At 39.9% G+C, this 17390-nt stretch overlaps 1 protein-coding gene across 1 annotated transcript in view; it reads right to left on the reverse strand.

Moving 5' to 3' along the window:
* Nucleotides 1-17390, reverse strand: part of HUWE1 (HECT, UBA and WWE domain containing E3 ubiquitin protein ligase 1) — a 104842-nt gene that overhangs the window by 46381 nt on the left and 41071 nt on the right. The window contains exons 18-25 of the mRNA XM_081320365.1: nucleotides 17247-17348; nucleotides 15837-15917; nucleotides 15539-15645; nucleotides 14460-14637; nucleotides 12774-12865; nucleotides 12377-12588; nucleotides 3533-3590; nucleotides 2796-3008 (exon numbers count right to left, since the gene is read on the reverse strand). Of these exons, the coding sequence (XP_081176491.1) occupies nucleotides 2796-3008; nucleotides 3533-3590; nucleotides 12377-12588; nucleotides 12774-12865; nucleotides 14460-14637; nucleotides 15539-15645; nucleotides 15837-15917; nucleotides 17247-17348 (1043 nt within the window). The remainder of the gene's footprint in view (nucleotides 1-2795; nucleotides 3009-3532; nucleotides 3591-12376; nucleotides 12589-12773; nucleotides 12866-14459; nucleotides 14638-15538; nucleotides 15646-15836; nucleotides 15918-17246; nucleotides 17349-17390) is intronic.

The raw sequence follows: 17390 nt of genomic DNA on the forward strand, positions 1-17390 counted from the left end.
TTACTTTTTTCTTATTCTGAATTTGTAAACAATTGTCCATGAATAGAAAAGATGCATTCCAATTCGTAGAAAGATGTCAGGTTTAACTTTGTACCATGTAAATAAGGCATTAGCCGATCACTTAAAGAGATGCAATGAAATGTGTAATTTCGGCAGGGGTGCCTAAATTTCTGCTGTATTGCTATAGGTGTTCCACTTGCCTTGAGAAACTGGATTCCAATAGAAACAGATGTTCAGCTAGGCATGCATTTCATACGGAATGCTTACAAGACTTGGTCACAGAATCTCATTATCAAGCCTGATGATATCACAAGATAGTGGGTTGTTTTGGCTATCCTTGCCACCCTTACTGCCTATAGTTCGAAGGGAGGGAACAGGTTAGTCTTGCTAATGATACAAAATAGCACTGAACCTGCCCTACTGACTCCTTGCAATTTCAGAGTAGGCCACCTTGTTGGGATGCTATTAACACAACAGACCTAGACCGTTAGCCCTACAGTTGCTAATCAGTTGTTTTAAAAAAATCTGTGCTAAATAAAATTTAATCTATGTTAAATATTAAAAATGTTCTTTTAGCAAAGGAACGATTACTCATGGTGCTAAATCAATTGATATATTGTTTTGATTTTTCCGACCCACTTTTATTCAATTGTAAGGGATTTATGAAGAGGCAATATTATGACCAGCACAAAAGCAGTGAACCCGCTGGTTCAATGATTGGGTAAACATCATTTTCACTTTTCCCTGAACTTTGTAATGCCATTGGCTCCTGGGTAAAAGCAGCAGAATTAGAGTATTAATGCTTAATTAGTAGTGGTGGGGAAATTGATCAACCTCAAACCTGCCTAGAAACAGCAAATTTGGTCTGTGGTCAGGACGTTTCCACACATAGATGATCTGTGGAGAGTAGAGAGCTCTAAACATCTTCAGAAGAAATTGCATTTTATTCAAAGATTACAGGATTACGCCCTGATTCTAATACTTAATTTGAGTTCTGGCAAATAGCATTTTGGCCTGGACAAGCGAGACCTCCATGATGGTTCGCTTATACAGGCAGTTCTATACTTATCACCACAATGGACCCAAAATTTCTGTTGCTAAGCAAGGCAGTTGTTAAGTGAATCACTGCAGTTGTGAATAGTATGGTTGTAAGTGAATCTGACTTTCCAATGTCTTTGCTTGTCAGAAAGCCTAAAAGGCGATCACATGACCCTGGGACACTGCAACCGTCATAAATACGAGTCAGTTGCCAAGCGTCCGAATTTTGATCATGTGACCATGGGATGCTGCAACAGTTGTGTGTGAAAAATGGTCATAAGTCACTTTTTTCAGTCCTGTTAATTTTAAAAACAGTCCACTAAGTGAATGGTTGTAAGTCGAGGATTACCTGTAAATATTATGCAGATCCCTAAATATGACATTACTAGTAATGTACAAATGGATTTCCATAAGACTCCATTCAGCAGTCGTGTTGCTTGAATCAATCCTTATGCCTTGCTAAAGCAGTTTTGACTAAAAATGGCAGTTTCCTCCCATGAAAACAGTTTCATCATAAAAGCCAGTCGTGGGATTCAAATATGTGAACAACCGAATCTCTGTGTGGATGCCGCTTCCAGAAGTTCATTCTGGGCCTGGGCAACAAAAAATTAGCTACCGGTTCTGCCAAAGTGTTGCGAACTGGCTGAATCCCACCATTGATAAAGGCCAACTATTAGTCAGTTTTAAAATTCTGAACTAATATTTCCCAAATTGCACAATTTCAAGAGAAATTTTACAATTAGTATAAATTATGCAAATCAGAGAAATGGGTATGACTTACTTTGTTCATACTTCATACATTCATTCTTGCAGTTATATGAACCTTACTTGGTTCCAAAAATTCGTGTGTGTGTGAATTGTACCACAACACCTACAAGTGCTAGCCAATATACTCAACAACGTAAGAGTTGCAGTTCAGCAAAATCTGGGAGGCTACAGATTCCCTTTCCTTGATAATGTATTCATTCCCAATCCAAAACTGTAAAGGACTCCCAGACTTTCAGGGGTGCATGTGCAAGTACAAGGCTGTAAAACTGAACTTTAACTAAAACAGCCAACAAACTGACACTGAAAATCTTACTATTTCACCCACTAATGTCTGGGTATGGAAAATACATTATTCTTGGTAATATAGATCTTTATGTTCAGAGGCTTTTGCTTCTTCCTCTTTGCTTTTCCTCTTTAGAAGGCCAGATCCTGAAGCTAAAACTCAAATACTTTGGCCACCTAATGAGAAGGAAGGACTCACTGGAGAAGAGCCTAATGCTGGGAAAGATCGAGGGCAATAGAAGAAGGGGACGACAGAGAATGAGGTGGCTGGATGGAGTCACTGAAGCAGTAGCCGTGAGCTTAGATGGACTCCAGAAGATGGTAGAGGACAGGAAGGCCTGGAGGAACGTTGTCCATGGGGTCGCGATGGGTCGGACACGACTTCGCAACTAACAACAACAACTTTGCTTTTCTCCTTTGAACTCATCCTAATTGGGCAAGCTGTATGGCTTCATCCTATTACTGGATTCTTTCTACTCTAAGACATTTTATGGTAGTATATTATATGGGACAATTCTGAATCTAAGGGAATAAGATTGCTAGAAAAAAAGGCAACCATGGTCCTCTAATAAACTCTGCAAACCTAACAAGCACTGTCAGCTACAATGATGCAATCAGCACAAGCCTGTAACAGGTGCATGGGGGATTTAAGAGGAGGATTTCCAGAAGTCTGTGTATACTTCCAACTCAATGGCAGTGATAATTACCTTCTGGAAAGGGAAATGTTGTATTCTCCTCCTTACCAATATGGATTTGCAGACTCCAGCTACAGCTTGGCAGGCTGCTGAAGTGGGGAAGTCTATGGGCAAGTTGGGCAGGCCCAAGATGGTCACAAGGGGCAGCAGACCCTTCTGGTTCACAAATTCCTGGCAATGGTCATCTGTGGTATTATTGCTGAGGATCGATTCCACAAATTTCATCTGGGGAGACAGAAAAATGATGGGAAAAGAGAGAAGAAAAGAATTAAGTTTTCTACAGTTCTACAAAGGGATGTAATTCTACATCAGGAGATATGGAAAGCATAACAACTTCTTAATTCAGTAGTTCCTTAACGGATTCTAGAATATATACAGTCAAGAGTAACTCCACCCAACTTTTTAAGAGGCAACAACTGGGCCGTTTTGTAAGATTCCCAGAATATTGTAATAAATAAACAGGTATCAAAATCTAAATACAACCTGGTAAAGCTACTTCTATTTCAATATTTGAAACTAATTTAAGGATACTGCTCCCATCCAACTGAACAGCAGAGCCAGCACAGCAGCATTATTGTAACTTTACAAATATTTGACATGGATATTTCATTTTCTAACCCCTACCCTGTTAAAATTTGAAAATATTATCAAGTATTTTCACAGCAATCTTACAGCTGAAAATATTAAGTCTTTTCACAAACATCTTGCAAAAGTATACGTTAAGCTCCACCTACTGTTCAAGAACTTACCACATTAAGGATGTAATCCATGAGAGGAATTGGTATCCGTTCTTCTGTCCCAACCACCCTAGAAAGAGGAAAAATTACTATCACTGCAAATCTTCCACATTTTTTTACAATGGACAAGTATGATTGCCTACACTTGCATTTTAGATTTTATGCAAAACCTTCTTTCATGGAGTTTTCCAAAAAGATAGGGCAAAAAAAGGGACAAAACTATTATTCATCCAGCCTCCTTTAACGAAAAATATCCATAGGGCAGCTCTGCATCTAGATTGCGGTAATAATGTGCCAAAAGCGGCATCAAAATGACAAAAGGCACCAGGACTTGGGGGGGGGGGAGAGACAAGAAAAGGCAAGGGGAGGAACAAAGCAATACTGTCCATTTTGGCCGGAGGCCTTGAACTGGATTAAAAACGGGAATATGGCAAGAGCCATGAATGGTCGACTGCCAGGCGCCATGGAGTTCTGCAGCAAAATGGAGCCAGGCAGGAGGGAGAGAAGGGGAAGAATCGGACAGTGACGTAAAGAGCATGCTCCGTACAGATTTTGGTCGGGGAAAAGAAGAAAATGTCTGATGTAAGCAAGGAGGGATCAAGCAAACTGCAGGGCGGGGAGGTGGGTAAGCGGAGGATATTGGGGCTACTCCAGTCCCAACCAGGCACCTGCCACATGGCAGCAGACAAGCCAAAAGGAAATCCGGCCCTGCTAGTTTAGCCAGAAGAAACATGGCCTCCTCCCTGAAGCTAGGAGAAGATTAACTGTTTCTAGACCCTACAAATATAAGATCTTACTTCTACTTAGTTCAGGGCAATATAAGGATCGCAGAATCTTAATTCAGAACAATTTTTTTTTGTTATTAATGGGGATCCTGTAAGGCAGAAAAACGTTGAATCCAGGGTACTTTAAGATAATGAACTGGTTATAATTAAAAAAAAAACCACACAACCCAGGAGGGCGAGCCTTTTTCCTGACATTCTGCTTTCCTTTTCTCGCAAAACACCATGATGTCCCTGAATTAGCTGGTTTCAAATGCCGACTGCCAGTTTTGCATTTTTCCCCTTGGCAGCCTCACCCAGCACATTAAATGAGGGAGTCGATGGGGTTAAATTGTCCCATAGACAGAAAATTTCAGAGTTCAGAAGTTTACAAAGAAACAGCTGGCAGGCACTCAGAAGCTGTAGGAGACTTTGCCAAACAAACAGTGAGCTAAGACAGCCCCTCCGCAAGGTTCTCACAAGCTGAGATCAGGGTGCCAGTGAGCAGGCGCACTCTGCTAAAAATGCTTAAAGTGACAATACACACACACACACACACCACTCCCATTTGTTGGCCCAGGAAACATTTTGTCCTCAGAAATATCACATTTGCTGTGTCACAGCTTCCTGAAGTTCTGTGAATTCAAGCTACTCTATAGTTTTTGCTCTACAGTATTATGAGGGACGCGGTGGCTCAGTGGGTTAGGACGCTGAACTTGTCGATCGGAAGGTCGGCAGTTTGGCGGGTCGAATCCCGAGTGCCGCGTAGCAGAGTGAGCGCCTGTTACTCGTCCCAGCTTCTGCCCACCTAGCAGTTCGAAAGCACGTAAAAATGCAAGTAGAAAAATAGGGACCACTACGGTGGGAAGGTAACAGCGTTCCGTGCGCCTTTGGCCACGGAGACGTCCTCGGACAAGCGCTGGCTCTTCGGCTATGAAACGGAGATGAGCACCGGCCCCTAGAGTCGGAAACGACTAGCACGCATGTGCGGGGGAACCTTTACCTTTACCTTTACCTTATTATGAAGCTTCAGCCTCTGATTCATAGAGACGCACAAATCTTCCAAAAGAAGTCTTATTTTAATGCACAGGAATGCTATGAGCATCTCTTTTGAACTCTCAAAATAGCCATGTTTTTTTCTAGGTTCATAAGCAAAATAGTTATGCTTCCACACACACGTGGAAACAACTAAGAATAGCCTTTTGGAGCAGTCAAATGAACCTGGGGAAAAATGCTGCTTTAATAATTCCAAAATTGGTTTTCCTGACTAGAGTTAATACTTTAAAGAGTAAAAAAGGCTTGGTATTTGTTATACTAATAAAACAAAAACTGTCTGTAAACCAAAGAATTTAAGTTTTGCTTAAAAGAGAATTTGAGAGAAGGTATTCTGTGAACATTAATAATTCAGGGAACTTGTTTTTCCAAGACCAGCCTGAATTAAAACTTGTCACAGTATACTTGACTATAAGACATCCACTTTCACAGATGAACATACAGCATCCTTGAAAGTTCACCCTCCATCTTTTAAGTAACTTTTAATGTCAACTTTGATTATCCTTGCCTCTATTTCAAATTTTAAGTTTAGTTTTTATGTTTTTTACATTTTACTTGTATGCTGCCTAGAGTCTCTCTGACAGGGAGATGGGTGATTCCTAAATGTGATAGATAGATAGACAGACAGACAGACAGCAACAGCACATAGACTTATATACTGCTTCATAATGCTTTACAGCTAAGCCATTTACAGAGTTAGCGGCACTTGAACCATTTCTTGGTCTGACAAAGATATTGTTTCCTCCACTTCACATAAAACTCAGATTGATAAAAAAAATTGTGAAAAATGATGAACAAGGAAGGTGAAGGTTTGTGTTATTTGAGACAGATGCTTCTAAGAATAACTGATGCCAAGATTAAGGAAGGAATTTTTGTTGGTTCACAGATCAGATATATCATCAACGACAAGAATCTGTTAGTGGGACCAGAGAAAATAGCCTGGAAAGCCTTCAAGGATGTTGTTGAGAATTTTCTTGGCAACTACAGAAAACCAAACTATATTCAGCTGGTTCACAAATGTTTTACAGCAAACAAGATCTTGAATTACAACATCCACTGAAGATTCATTTTCTGCAATCACCCTTGGACTTCCTTCACAAAAATCTAAGTACAGATGAATATGGTAAATGATGAATATTGTAAAAGGTTTCACTAGGACATTGCCACGATGGAAAAATAGTATCAGGTAAGCCATCAATGCTGGTTAACTATTGCTGGACATTGCAGTGAGATATATCAAATATTGAGTACAAATTAAAATCAGCAGCCAAATATTTTTAGGCCTGTTGAACTCATGCAGTGTCAGAAATCTTATGCCATTAAATACATCATAGTCACTGAAAATTTATTTGATATTTCTCAAGATTTCTAAGTGATACAATGAATCTGAAATTATATTTGTGTTGAATTTGAAAGGGTCTATCATAATCACCAGAAATTTTTCAAGAAGTAAAATTTTTGGGGAAAAAAAGTTGATGGCATATAATCCATAAATAAAATTTGAACAATATACAATCAATTAACAGTAATACTTGATCAATGTGCTAGTCTTGCTCACAACTCATAATAGCTAGTGATCCTTTATTACAAACGTATATTTCTTTAGATGGAGGGCCATATAAATTTTTTAAATAAAAATTGTCACATTCTTCCTGGAGAGGGGAGGAAATGCATCTCCCCATGAAAACCTATAACATATTAGAGAGACATAGAGAAGGAGGGAATAATTCACATTTATTTGCAAAAAGGGTTCCACTGAAAAACTTTAATTTATTTCCTAATATGCATATGAAACATCCTTATACCTAGTCAGATTCAAAATCTAATTAAATTATTACTTCAGCTATTTTGACTGTGATTTTTACATTTCCTCCTCAAAGAAGAAAAAGCAATAAAGGATGAATTCAGTCATTATATTTGCTTTTTGTCGTTTTTATAAGTTATCCTTTCTTCTTTTTTTAATTTTTTTTATTTATAAAATACAAAGAAAAATAGAAATAAAAAAATTAAGGGAAGGAAAAGGAGAGGGGAAGAGAAGGTGTGAGGTAACAAGGGAAAAAGGAAAAAAAGGTGTTGACTTCCGACTCTTTTTAGCATAATACAAGATAAAAACACTCTCTCAACTTTTTGTTTTTACACATTAATATATAACTATATATAGTGTACATTAATATACACACACACGTGTGTGTATGTGTGTGTATATATGACAACTGGGATACTCTTTTTTCCACCCCTTTTTTATATGTTATCATTTAAAAAAAACATTCCAGATTTAATGAATCATCTGAATTGTGAATCTATGTAGCTCAATTTAAAGCAAAATAGAAAAATAAAATAAGTATCAACACTATACAGAAGCTGCAACTTCCAAAACCAGTTCAGACATAGAAACCCCAAAACATCTACCAGATTTCTAAAACTCAAATTCTACTTAGTCTCCAGAAGATGAAGTGCACGTCTTTGCTCTTTTAATATAGATAGTACTGAGAAAGCAAGAGATCATAATATCAAATTTACCAATAATGATTATTTTCAAATACAAAAATACCCTTTTCTGGAAATGAAAAGTGGGATGAAACAAAATTTGGAGATCTATTACAGCTGTTTTAATTTGTTTGTTTCAAGAAATAAAGAAATGCATAAAGGCTACTGGACACATAATTTATGAGTTTGGGTAGCATACACAAAATAAAAACAACAACCAGAATTAAACAAAAACTATAAAACCAATAAAGAACATAGACATATCTGAATATTTATGCCTTTATCTAAAACATTTATGTAGCTGCCTATCTTCTATTGAATAACAAGCTCTCACTCAAACTGGAGGTGCTCATTTCACAACCATAGCAACAGAGAAGGCTTACTGTCAAGCTCTTATTAAATGACAGTCTCAGAGATGGGACCAGGAACGTGTTTACTCTGTGTGACCGAGTGAGTGATATGGGCAGAAATAATCAGATAGGTGGTCCCACAAATAGCCCAGTCATGTGCCATCACCTGAAAACCAGTACAGCACCCCAATCCAAAGACCTCCATAGGTCATCAAAATGTGCAATCAATGCAGCCTCAATGCTATATTCAATTTGAGACCAGACTGAACAAGCTTCAAATAATCCTTTTCCTCCAGTGACCTTTGAAAAGGCACAGACCTTCTCAATAACCCTGTTTAAAAAAGTTAGAGAGCGGGCAAAAACTATCCAGCTCCATTGGCTCTAACAATGATTTCTTGAACCAACACCTCTTTCAGAACTGGTGGAACCATCCTCTCTTAGGGATGCATTCACAAGGATCCAACCTCATTTCTCCTCCCAGGATCCTTGACCAACCAGAAAAAACATGGATCTAGAACACAGTTAACTACACTTATAGTCCTGTCCACTTCCTCAGAACTAACAAGCTCAAATGACAGGCAACAGAGTTACACCATTCCTCAGTCAAGTTCAAAGGATCTGCACAGGATCCGAGAGAGTTCATGTAACAGATGCCCACAATAATCTTCACTGCAGCCTTATAGGTGCTTCCCTGGTCCTTCCCTACCCAGAAGTGACTGAAATAAAGCTGCTGGTTAGCAATGTATGGACACAATAAAAGTAGACAAACACTCATATTTCCTCACTCCTATTTCATAATCATAATAGTAAAAGTTGGAAGGGATCTAGGAGGTCATCTAGTCCAACCCCCTGCTCAGGCAGGAAACCCTATACCATTTCAGGCAAATGGCTGTCCAGTCTCTTCTTAGAAACTTCTAGTGTTGGAGCATTCACAGCTTCTGGAGGAAGGTTGTTCCACTGGTTAATTGTTCTAACTGTCAGGAAGTTTCTCCTTAGTTCTAGGTTGCTTCTCTCCTTGAATAGTTTCCATCTGTTGCTTCTTGTCCTGCCTTCAGGCGCTTTGAAGAATAGCTTGCCTCCCTCTTCTTTGTGGCAGCGCCTGAGCTATCATGTCACCCCTAGTCCTTCTCTTCATTAAACTAGACATACCCAATTCCAGCAGCCATTCCTTATATGTTTTAGCCTCCAGTCCCCTAATAATCTTTGTTGCTCATCTCTGTACTCTTTCCAGAGTCTCAACATCTTTTTTACATCGTGGTGACCAAAACTGGATGCAGTATTCCAAGTGTGGCCTTACCAAGGCATTGTAAAGTGGTATTAATACTTCATGTGATCTTGATTCTATCCCTCTGTTAATGCAGCCTAGCACTGTGTTGGCTTTTTTGGCAGCTGCAGCACACTGATTGTCCACTAGGACTCCGAGATCCCTCTCGCAGTTACTCCTATTGAGCAAGATACCCCCTATACTATACCTGTACATTTGGGTTTTTCTTGCCTAAATGTAGCACCTTACTTTTTTCACCATAAGGGACGCAGTGGCTCAGTGGGTTAGGACGCTGAGCTCGTCGATCAGAAGGTCGGCAGTTTGGCGGGTCGAATCCCGAGTGCCGCATAACAGAGTGAGCACCTGTTACTCGTCCCAGCTCCTGCCAACCTAGCAGTTTGAAAGCACGTAAAAATGCAAGTAGAAAAATAGGGACCACTATGGTGGGAAGGTAACAGTGTTCCGTGCGCCTTTGGCGTCTAGTCATGCCGGCCACATGACCACGGAGACGTCCTTGGACAAGCGCTGGCTCTTCGGCTTGGAAACGGAGATGAGCACCGGCCCCTAGAGTCGGAAACGACTAGCACACATGTGCGGGGGAACCTTTACCTTTACTTTTTTCACCACTGAATTTCATTTTGTTAGATAGTGCCCAGTGTTCAAGTCTGTCCAGATCCTCCTGTATCTTAAGCCTGACGTCTGGAGTGTTGGCTATTCCTGCCAGCTTGGTGTCTGCAAATTTGATGAGTTCCCCATCTATCCCCTCGTCCAAATCGTTGTTGATGATGTTGAAGAGCACTGGGTCCAGAACAGAGCCCTGGGACACCCCACTACACACTTCCCTCCATGTAGTTGAGGTTCCATTGAGGACTACATGCTGAGTACGGCCGGTCAGCCAGCTACAAATCCATCTGGTGGTGATGCTGTCTAACCCACATTTTTCTATCTTATCAAGTAGTAGGTTGTGATCTACTTTATTAAATGCCTTATTGAAGTCCAAGTAAATTATATCCACAGCATTCCTCTGATCCACTAATTTTGTCACTTGGTCAAAGAATGCAATAAGATTTGTCTGGCATGATCTGTTTTTGACAAACCCATGTTGGCTTTTAGTAATGACTTTGTTTGCCTCTAGGTGCTCGCTGATTCGTTGTTTATCTTTTCCAGAATCTTCCCAGGTATTGAGGTCAGGCTGATAGGTCTGTAATTTCCTGGATCCATTTTTCCCCCTTTTTTGAAGATGGGAACTACATCAGCTCTTTTCCAGTCCTCTGGTAGTTCCCCAGTGCTCCAGGATCTTTGAAAAATATAGTTGAGTGGTTCTGAGATCACATCTGCCAGTTCCTTGATAACCTTGGGGTGTAATCCATCTGGTCCTGGTGATTTGAACTCGTCTAGGCTGGACAGGTGCTCACTTACCATTTTCTTGCCTATCTTAACGTGTTTCTATTCTGTTTTTTATGGCACTATTATTGATAGATTGGTCTGTTTTTTCCCTTTGTGTAAAGACAGATGCAAAAAAACAAGTTAAATAGTTCTGCTTTCTCCCTGTTGCTTGTCACCTTCCTGCCATTTTCACCCACTAATGGACCAATCATTTCCTTCACTTTTTTCTTGTTTTTTACATGTTGAAAGAAGCTTTTTTTGTTATTTTTGACTTTGGTCGCAAGCCTTGGTTCATTTTGAGCCTTAGCTTTCCTCACTTGTCTTTGCAGGCTCGGGCTATTTGCTGATATTCTGACTTACCGTATTTTCCGGGGTATAAGACAACTTTTTAACCCATGAAAATCTTTCTCAAAAGTTGGGGGGTCGTCTTATACGCCCAGTCGTCTTATACGCCGGAAAATACGGTAGTTATGTGTCCCTCTTTCCACTTTCTATACTTGTCCTTTTTATCTTACAATTTATGAAAGAGTTCTTTATGCAGCCATGCAGGTTTCTTTTGAGAGCTGTTATTTTTCTTCTTTGTTGGTATTGTGCTAGACTGGGCTTTTATTATCTCACTTTTCAAAATTTCCCAAGCTTCTTGAGTTATTTTCCCCTTGAGGATTCTCATTCCTAAACTCTAAGTTTATTGAAATTAGCTCTCTTAAAATCCAAGACTCTAGTTTGACTGTATTCCATTGCTTGTGCTTCCATAATGTTGAATTCCAATATTGCATGATCACTTCCTCCCAAGGTTCCTGTGGCTTCAACACCTTCTATCAATTCCTCTCTGTTAGTCAGAATTAGATCCAAAATGGCTAATCCCCTACTTCCCTTCTCTACTTTTTGGGTGACAAAGTTGTCTACTAGGTTTGTCACGAATCTGTTTGATCTTCCACTTGGTGCAGAGTTTGTCTCCCAGTTGATGTCAGGGTAGTTATTTAACTGTGAGTCTCAGTACTTCCTTAATTCATTTGGAATGCAGCCTTAAATGAAATGCTGGGTATTACTTCAAAATGTTTTATGCCCTTTTCAGAGATTACCCACAGTAAAATGTACATACTACTAACACGAGTGATCTTGTGCATTTTCTGTTTTGCATACTGTACTGGAGTGGACAGCCAAATTTATCCACAAACTTTTTTGGCCATAAGCAGCAAGTGTACTAGTAGCTAACCTGAGACAAACATGAGGATCAGTGGAAGCTGAGTATAAATAGTTTATTCCCATCCTTCTTTGTAATATCCCACCACTTTTCACATTCCTCTTTTTCAAAAGCATTTTCCTTGTGGCATTGGGGGGGATTCTGAAGACCCTTAATTTCCCAGGCATAATCTTAAGAGGTTTTCTGGAACCTCATCAGAATTGTCTTACACAAAAATTACTGCCCTATTTCTTTTCAGAGAATCCTCACTTCCATCCAAGCTGGTAGCCTGAAAGAGCAGAGTAGGGTATATTTGGCTATTTTGGCAAAACAAGCTGTCACCTGCTGTTCCTTTGAGCCTCATTTACTCACTGTTGACTAGATTCTGCCTCACTCTGCTGTGTGGCATTGAAGCTTTGCATGGCTTGAACTTCTTCCTCTTCTTCATCCTCACTGGAGGCCTCCTCAGCTGCATGAGTGGAACGAGGTGGAGGAGCAGTGGTTGTTCCGTCAGCCTTTTGAATGGAGGGCTTTTGGCAAATATACTTGGGATCTCGGCCCAGGTTACAGATCTCTTCCAGTAGCTGCAAAAAAAGTGTACATAAACATGTTGGCACTCTTTCTACTAGAATTACAATGCTGTATTTCAAGTTAGATTATTTTTTTTTAAGTAATCCAGTAACAGGTCACTGCTTACCTTGAGAAGCTAGTTGGATTGACAGTTATAAAACAGTGCTGTATAGCAAGGGGCATTTTGCTGGCCTCTTACCTTAATTATGGCTGTGGTAGCATCTGTCTTGAGCGTGGGCTGATGTCTCATGAGTTCATCAACAGCGCTTCCAAGATTGGAAGCAGTATCTCCTAGGATAAACACGGGAGTGGGAAATGCAAAATATGTAAGCAATCTTAAAGAACTGAACTTACTACAGGAGGCATTATTGCACTTGGCATGAATCAGCCCAACCAAAAGGCAAAAGTTTTTCTTAAATGGCTACAATGCAGCTCTAAAGTAGGAGGTTACCAGTAATCAGATATGACCATGATAGTCTAAGATGGATTGCTGCAACATGCTCTATTTGGAACTGTCTTCAAAAACTGTTTGCAAATTTCCACTGTCACAACAGGCATGCTACAGAGGTGAGGAGCCAAGAAAGCAACATGTATGGAAATGCAAAAATGGCTGCCTTGCCTGAAGTATCAAAATTGCCTTCTCCGAAAAACAAAAATGGAAATCCTATTCCTTGCTTTGTTTCTAGGTGAACAGCTAAACTTTTAAAAATTCCTAGGTTTGAATAAGTAGACGGTGTTGTAAGAATTTTTTGTTTCCTTAATGGTTTTTAATGCTTTTCTTATACTTTTTTGTAATTCTATGGGGGATTGTTCACAGAAAAGCTGAATACAAGTTTTTTAGCTAAATTTCATGAGGCCTCATTAGGGTGAGTGCATATTCACAACTATGGCATCATATACTTTCATGCCTAACCTAATTTAACCATATTTTAAAAAGAGCTCTGAAAACCCATTTCTTTCTCCAGGCTTTAAGTTAGATTGGGTGGTCCTATGTGTAAGGTTGCCTTTTAATGGTTGCTTTTTCCCCCTAGTATTTGAATGATTATTTTTGTTTTTGTTTTTAGTTGCATCATATGATTGCCTTACAGTATGGGCCCAGAATCATTGTAGTTGGGCAACCTTATAAATTATAAAAATAAATATAATTCCAATGACGTTTGTGTATCAGAAATAATAGCATATTCAGTCTTCTATGAAACTCCCTAAAGTTGGCTGTATATAAACGTTTGTATATAAGCTAGAAAGCTTAACAACTAGATCTATGGCTGGGTTCATATTCTATACTAGGCAATAATATGATTTCTTTGATTTTGGTTTAGTGAGTTGAGTGAATTTAGTCATTTGAAATGGCACTCAAGCCCCCAAGGTCCCAAACCATTTTTTCCCAATTCCCAAATCTTCTTCCAACTTCAATTACAATAGTTTTCTGCCATTCTGAGCAAGAAAACACGTAAAAACTATACTTCTATATAAAATTCTACATTTAAAAACAAAACACCACACGCTAAAAAATCCGGGGGAGGGGGGGAACCACTAGATTTCACCAGGGAGGCTCTATCCATTAAGACCTTTTAGCTCTCCAAAAACATTAGGTGAGCCACTGCCCAATTTAATCATTCCAGCCAACTGCCAGGATAAATTGGGACTTTAATGAATTGTATTTCCCAATTTATACCATTCCAAGCTACAGCATTATGGTCGTAGTTTAACACATCTCCAGCACACTACAGAGCAGAAGTAGGATGTACCTTCAAACTTCTTCTTTCTTTTATCTAGAATTAACCTTGTTTCTAATGGATGGAGATGACAACATCCAACATCAAGCTCACTAGGAGGTGAAGAACAAGCAAAATCCCTAGTATAATCAATCTTCAATTTAACTTACCAAGTGGATCTGAACTACGCCGCCTCCTCATTGCAGGGAGATAGTCTGGAGAGAGCAAGACCTTGAAGAGACGCTCAAAAGGTTGACACTGAACAAAGGATTGAAGTCCCCGGGCATTCAGGCACAGAGCACTGAAGACATTGGGGAGAGAACCCAGAACTTCTCTAGTGGCAGGGACCTGCCAGGAGACACAGATACAAAACAGTACCAAAAGTGTCATCACCTTACAGTCATGCTACACAGAGTATACTTTTAGTGAACTCCATACTTGAAGTTATGATTAATATAAACAGACAAGACTAATTCCATTTCGAATGCAATCTATCTTTACAAAGCATCCCAAAAAGTGGCATGACAGAAGAAAATTGGAAGGAAGTACTTTTGTTGTGGAGAAGGAAACATATTCCTATGCGAAGAGGAAACAGCAAAAATTTGAAAAGCAGCAGCTTTATAGGACCCCCAAAAGTTATCTCTGGCTACCTACTTAAGTACAAATACAGATTCAAGAATGGAAATTGGAAAGGGTAAGAATGAAGAAGCTAAATGCCAGGCACCAAACCCATATATGTAGAGTTCAATAAAGTGTAAGAAAGTGTACTTTATTATAGTCTGCCTATTATACAGGAATCTCCCCAAACTAAGGTTCTATAGAGCTTAATGAAAGTCAATTCTGGATCTCTTTGAGCTGCACAAGGACTAGAGGCAAATTCCGTGCTTAGGCCTCCCCTCTGCCTGGGCCGGATGCTTCCCAACACTGAGTGAGGTAAAATGGGAAATTATCCAGATTGTTTTTCCCCTCTCATCTTTCTTCTTCAGTTTAACAACAAAGGAAATGATGTATTTGCAAATACGAGCTTAACCATAATATGTATAACCAGAGTGCCTTCTAAATGCTAGTACAATAGTACCATCCAATTATATAACATCCTATTATCCATGTTCACTGAGCTCTTTTAAAGTTCCAGAAATAAGTGTTATTCCAATATTTCTTAGAATTTTCCAACATTTCAAATATAAAAGAAAGCAGTTGAAGTGTTTTTTTTTTACAGAAAACCAGATATAATCCAAAAGACACTTACATCTTTAATAAGGAGAGCATGCAGCATGACGTCTGTTAGGCCATTGTCCTGTAGGGAGGACAGCAGCGAAGGCTCTTGGAATACAAAGACTGTTACTACCTCAGTGGCTGTCAAGAAAGAGCACAGAACGATGCAAGTCATTCACAGTTCAGACTTTCTAAGCAGAAAGGGAATCTTGGCAGCCAGGCTGTAAGGCATCGTCTTAATTTAGCACAGCCCAAGGAGAGAAATCAAGAGGAATGTAGACTGATGAAACATGCAGGACACAAATTCTTTATTAAATGTAAATTGTACCTACCGAGTAAAAAGAGTGAGGGTCCATAATATTCTGCATTGCTGATAATATGTTTCAGAGAGGTAGGCAAAGAGCCATCCATCACTGTCAGAAGAGGAAAATAACAGGCCAGCCATACAGTTTAGAAACCACATACACCACATACACTCAGAATTGTATACACTTCATTCAAAATTCTGCACCAGAAAAGTACACTTTTATGACCTAAAAATTCTTAGAGCAAAACATTTTATGTACGCTTTATTCTATCATTAAAAGTGAGAAACAATTATGCATTTTGCTAGTCATAAAAGTTAGTAAAAAAATTTAGCAACAAAACTTTCTCCCCAATTATATGGAATATCATCCAGCAAGTTCTTTAGCTTTAAGAATTGATTACTTCTGGAGCTTTCCATGATAAAAGCTTCAAAACCGATACTAGAAAACTCAAAAATTCATGTTCTCAAACTATGGAGCCAAACTGTAATCAATGGATGGAAACATTCCCCTCTCCCAAAAGGGAATGCTTCCAATGACCATGACTGGAGGCTTCCTTTGTCTAGTGCAGGGGTGTCAAACTCACATTTCATTGAGGGCCGCATCAGCATTGCGGTTGCCCTCAAGGGGCTGGGTGGGTATGGCCAGGGTGGGCGTGGCCTACTGGGTGGGCATGCCTAGACTGTGCATGGCCTACTGGGTGGGCGTGGCCAGCTCTACATCGTTGGCTTCAAGGATGCCTATGGGGGCCTGGGCAGGAATGGGACAGATCTGAGGGTCTCTGGCAGAAGGAGGGTCTCTGGGCCAGGGCCAAGGCAGTGGGGGCCGTTCCCTCACTGTTTCCAGGATGGCTTCGTGGGCCGGATCCGGCCCCCGGGCCTTGTGTTTGACATGTCTGGTCTAGTGGTATGGGGGTGGGTGGGTAAACTGCTCTAGAGAAGGGAAGCATCTATAGAAAATGTGGGGCTGCACTTGAAGACCATCCAGACACTTTAGTTTTGCAAATGACAGTGGCCTATAGCAGTTTATCTCACTATGCTTTGGAACACTATTGCTGGGGGAATTGCATTAGCTACCAGTTAAGTTTATGAGTGCAATTCAAGGTACTGATCATCACCTATAAAGCTCTATGCAGCTAAGAATGGCTAACTTTGAGACTGCCTGTTGTAGGTTCTGCTCACCCAGCCCAACCACAGAATTCTGGAAATGCTCAATTATAAAGAAGTAGAGTAAGAGCAAAAGTATGAATGAACATGCCTGTTCTGGATAATGATCCAATCGGTGCACAAATCTTAGCTGGAATAAGGTCTCATGGCCACAACCCCCACCTGCTGTTCCAGATTTTATTAAGGTAAGCTAGCAGTATTTACATGCAACAGTGAGAGAAGAGCATCCTGTCAAAGAACTCAAAGGAAAGACAGCATTAGGAAATCTCACCATGACGTATTCCATCTGAGAAAGCTGGGTCTTGGATGGCCTTTTTTAGGAAATTCAACATAGACTTTAGAAGTGCTGCTCGCTGAGGGATACACTGGACTCCTGAAATAGGGAGAACAACCAGAAATGAAATCAGCAAATAAC

Source organism: Vipera berus (genome assembly GCF_964194415.1).
Source record: "Vipera berus genome assembly, chromosome: 2".
Classification (NCBI taxonomy): domain Eukaryota; kingdom Metazoa; phylum Chordata; class Lepidosauria; order Squamata; family Viperidae; genus Vipera; species Vipera berus.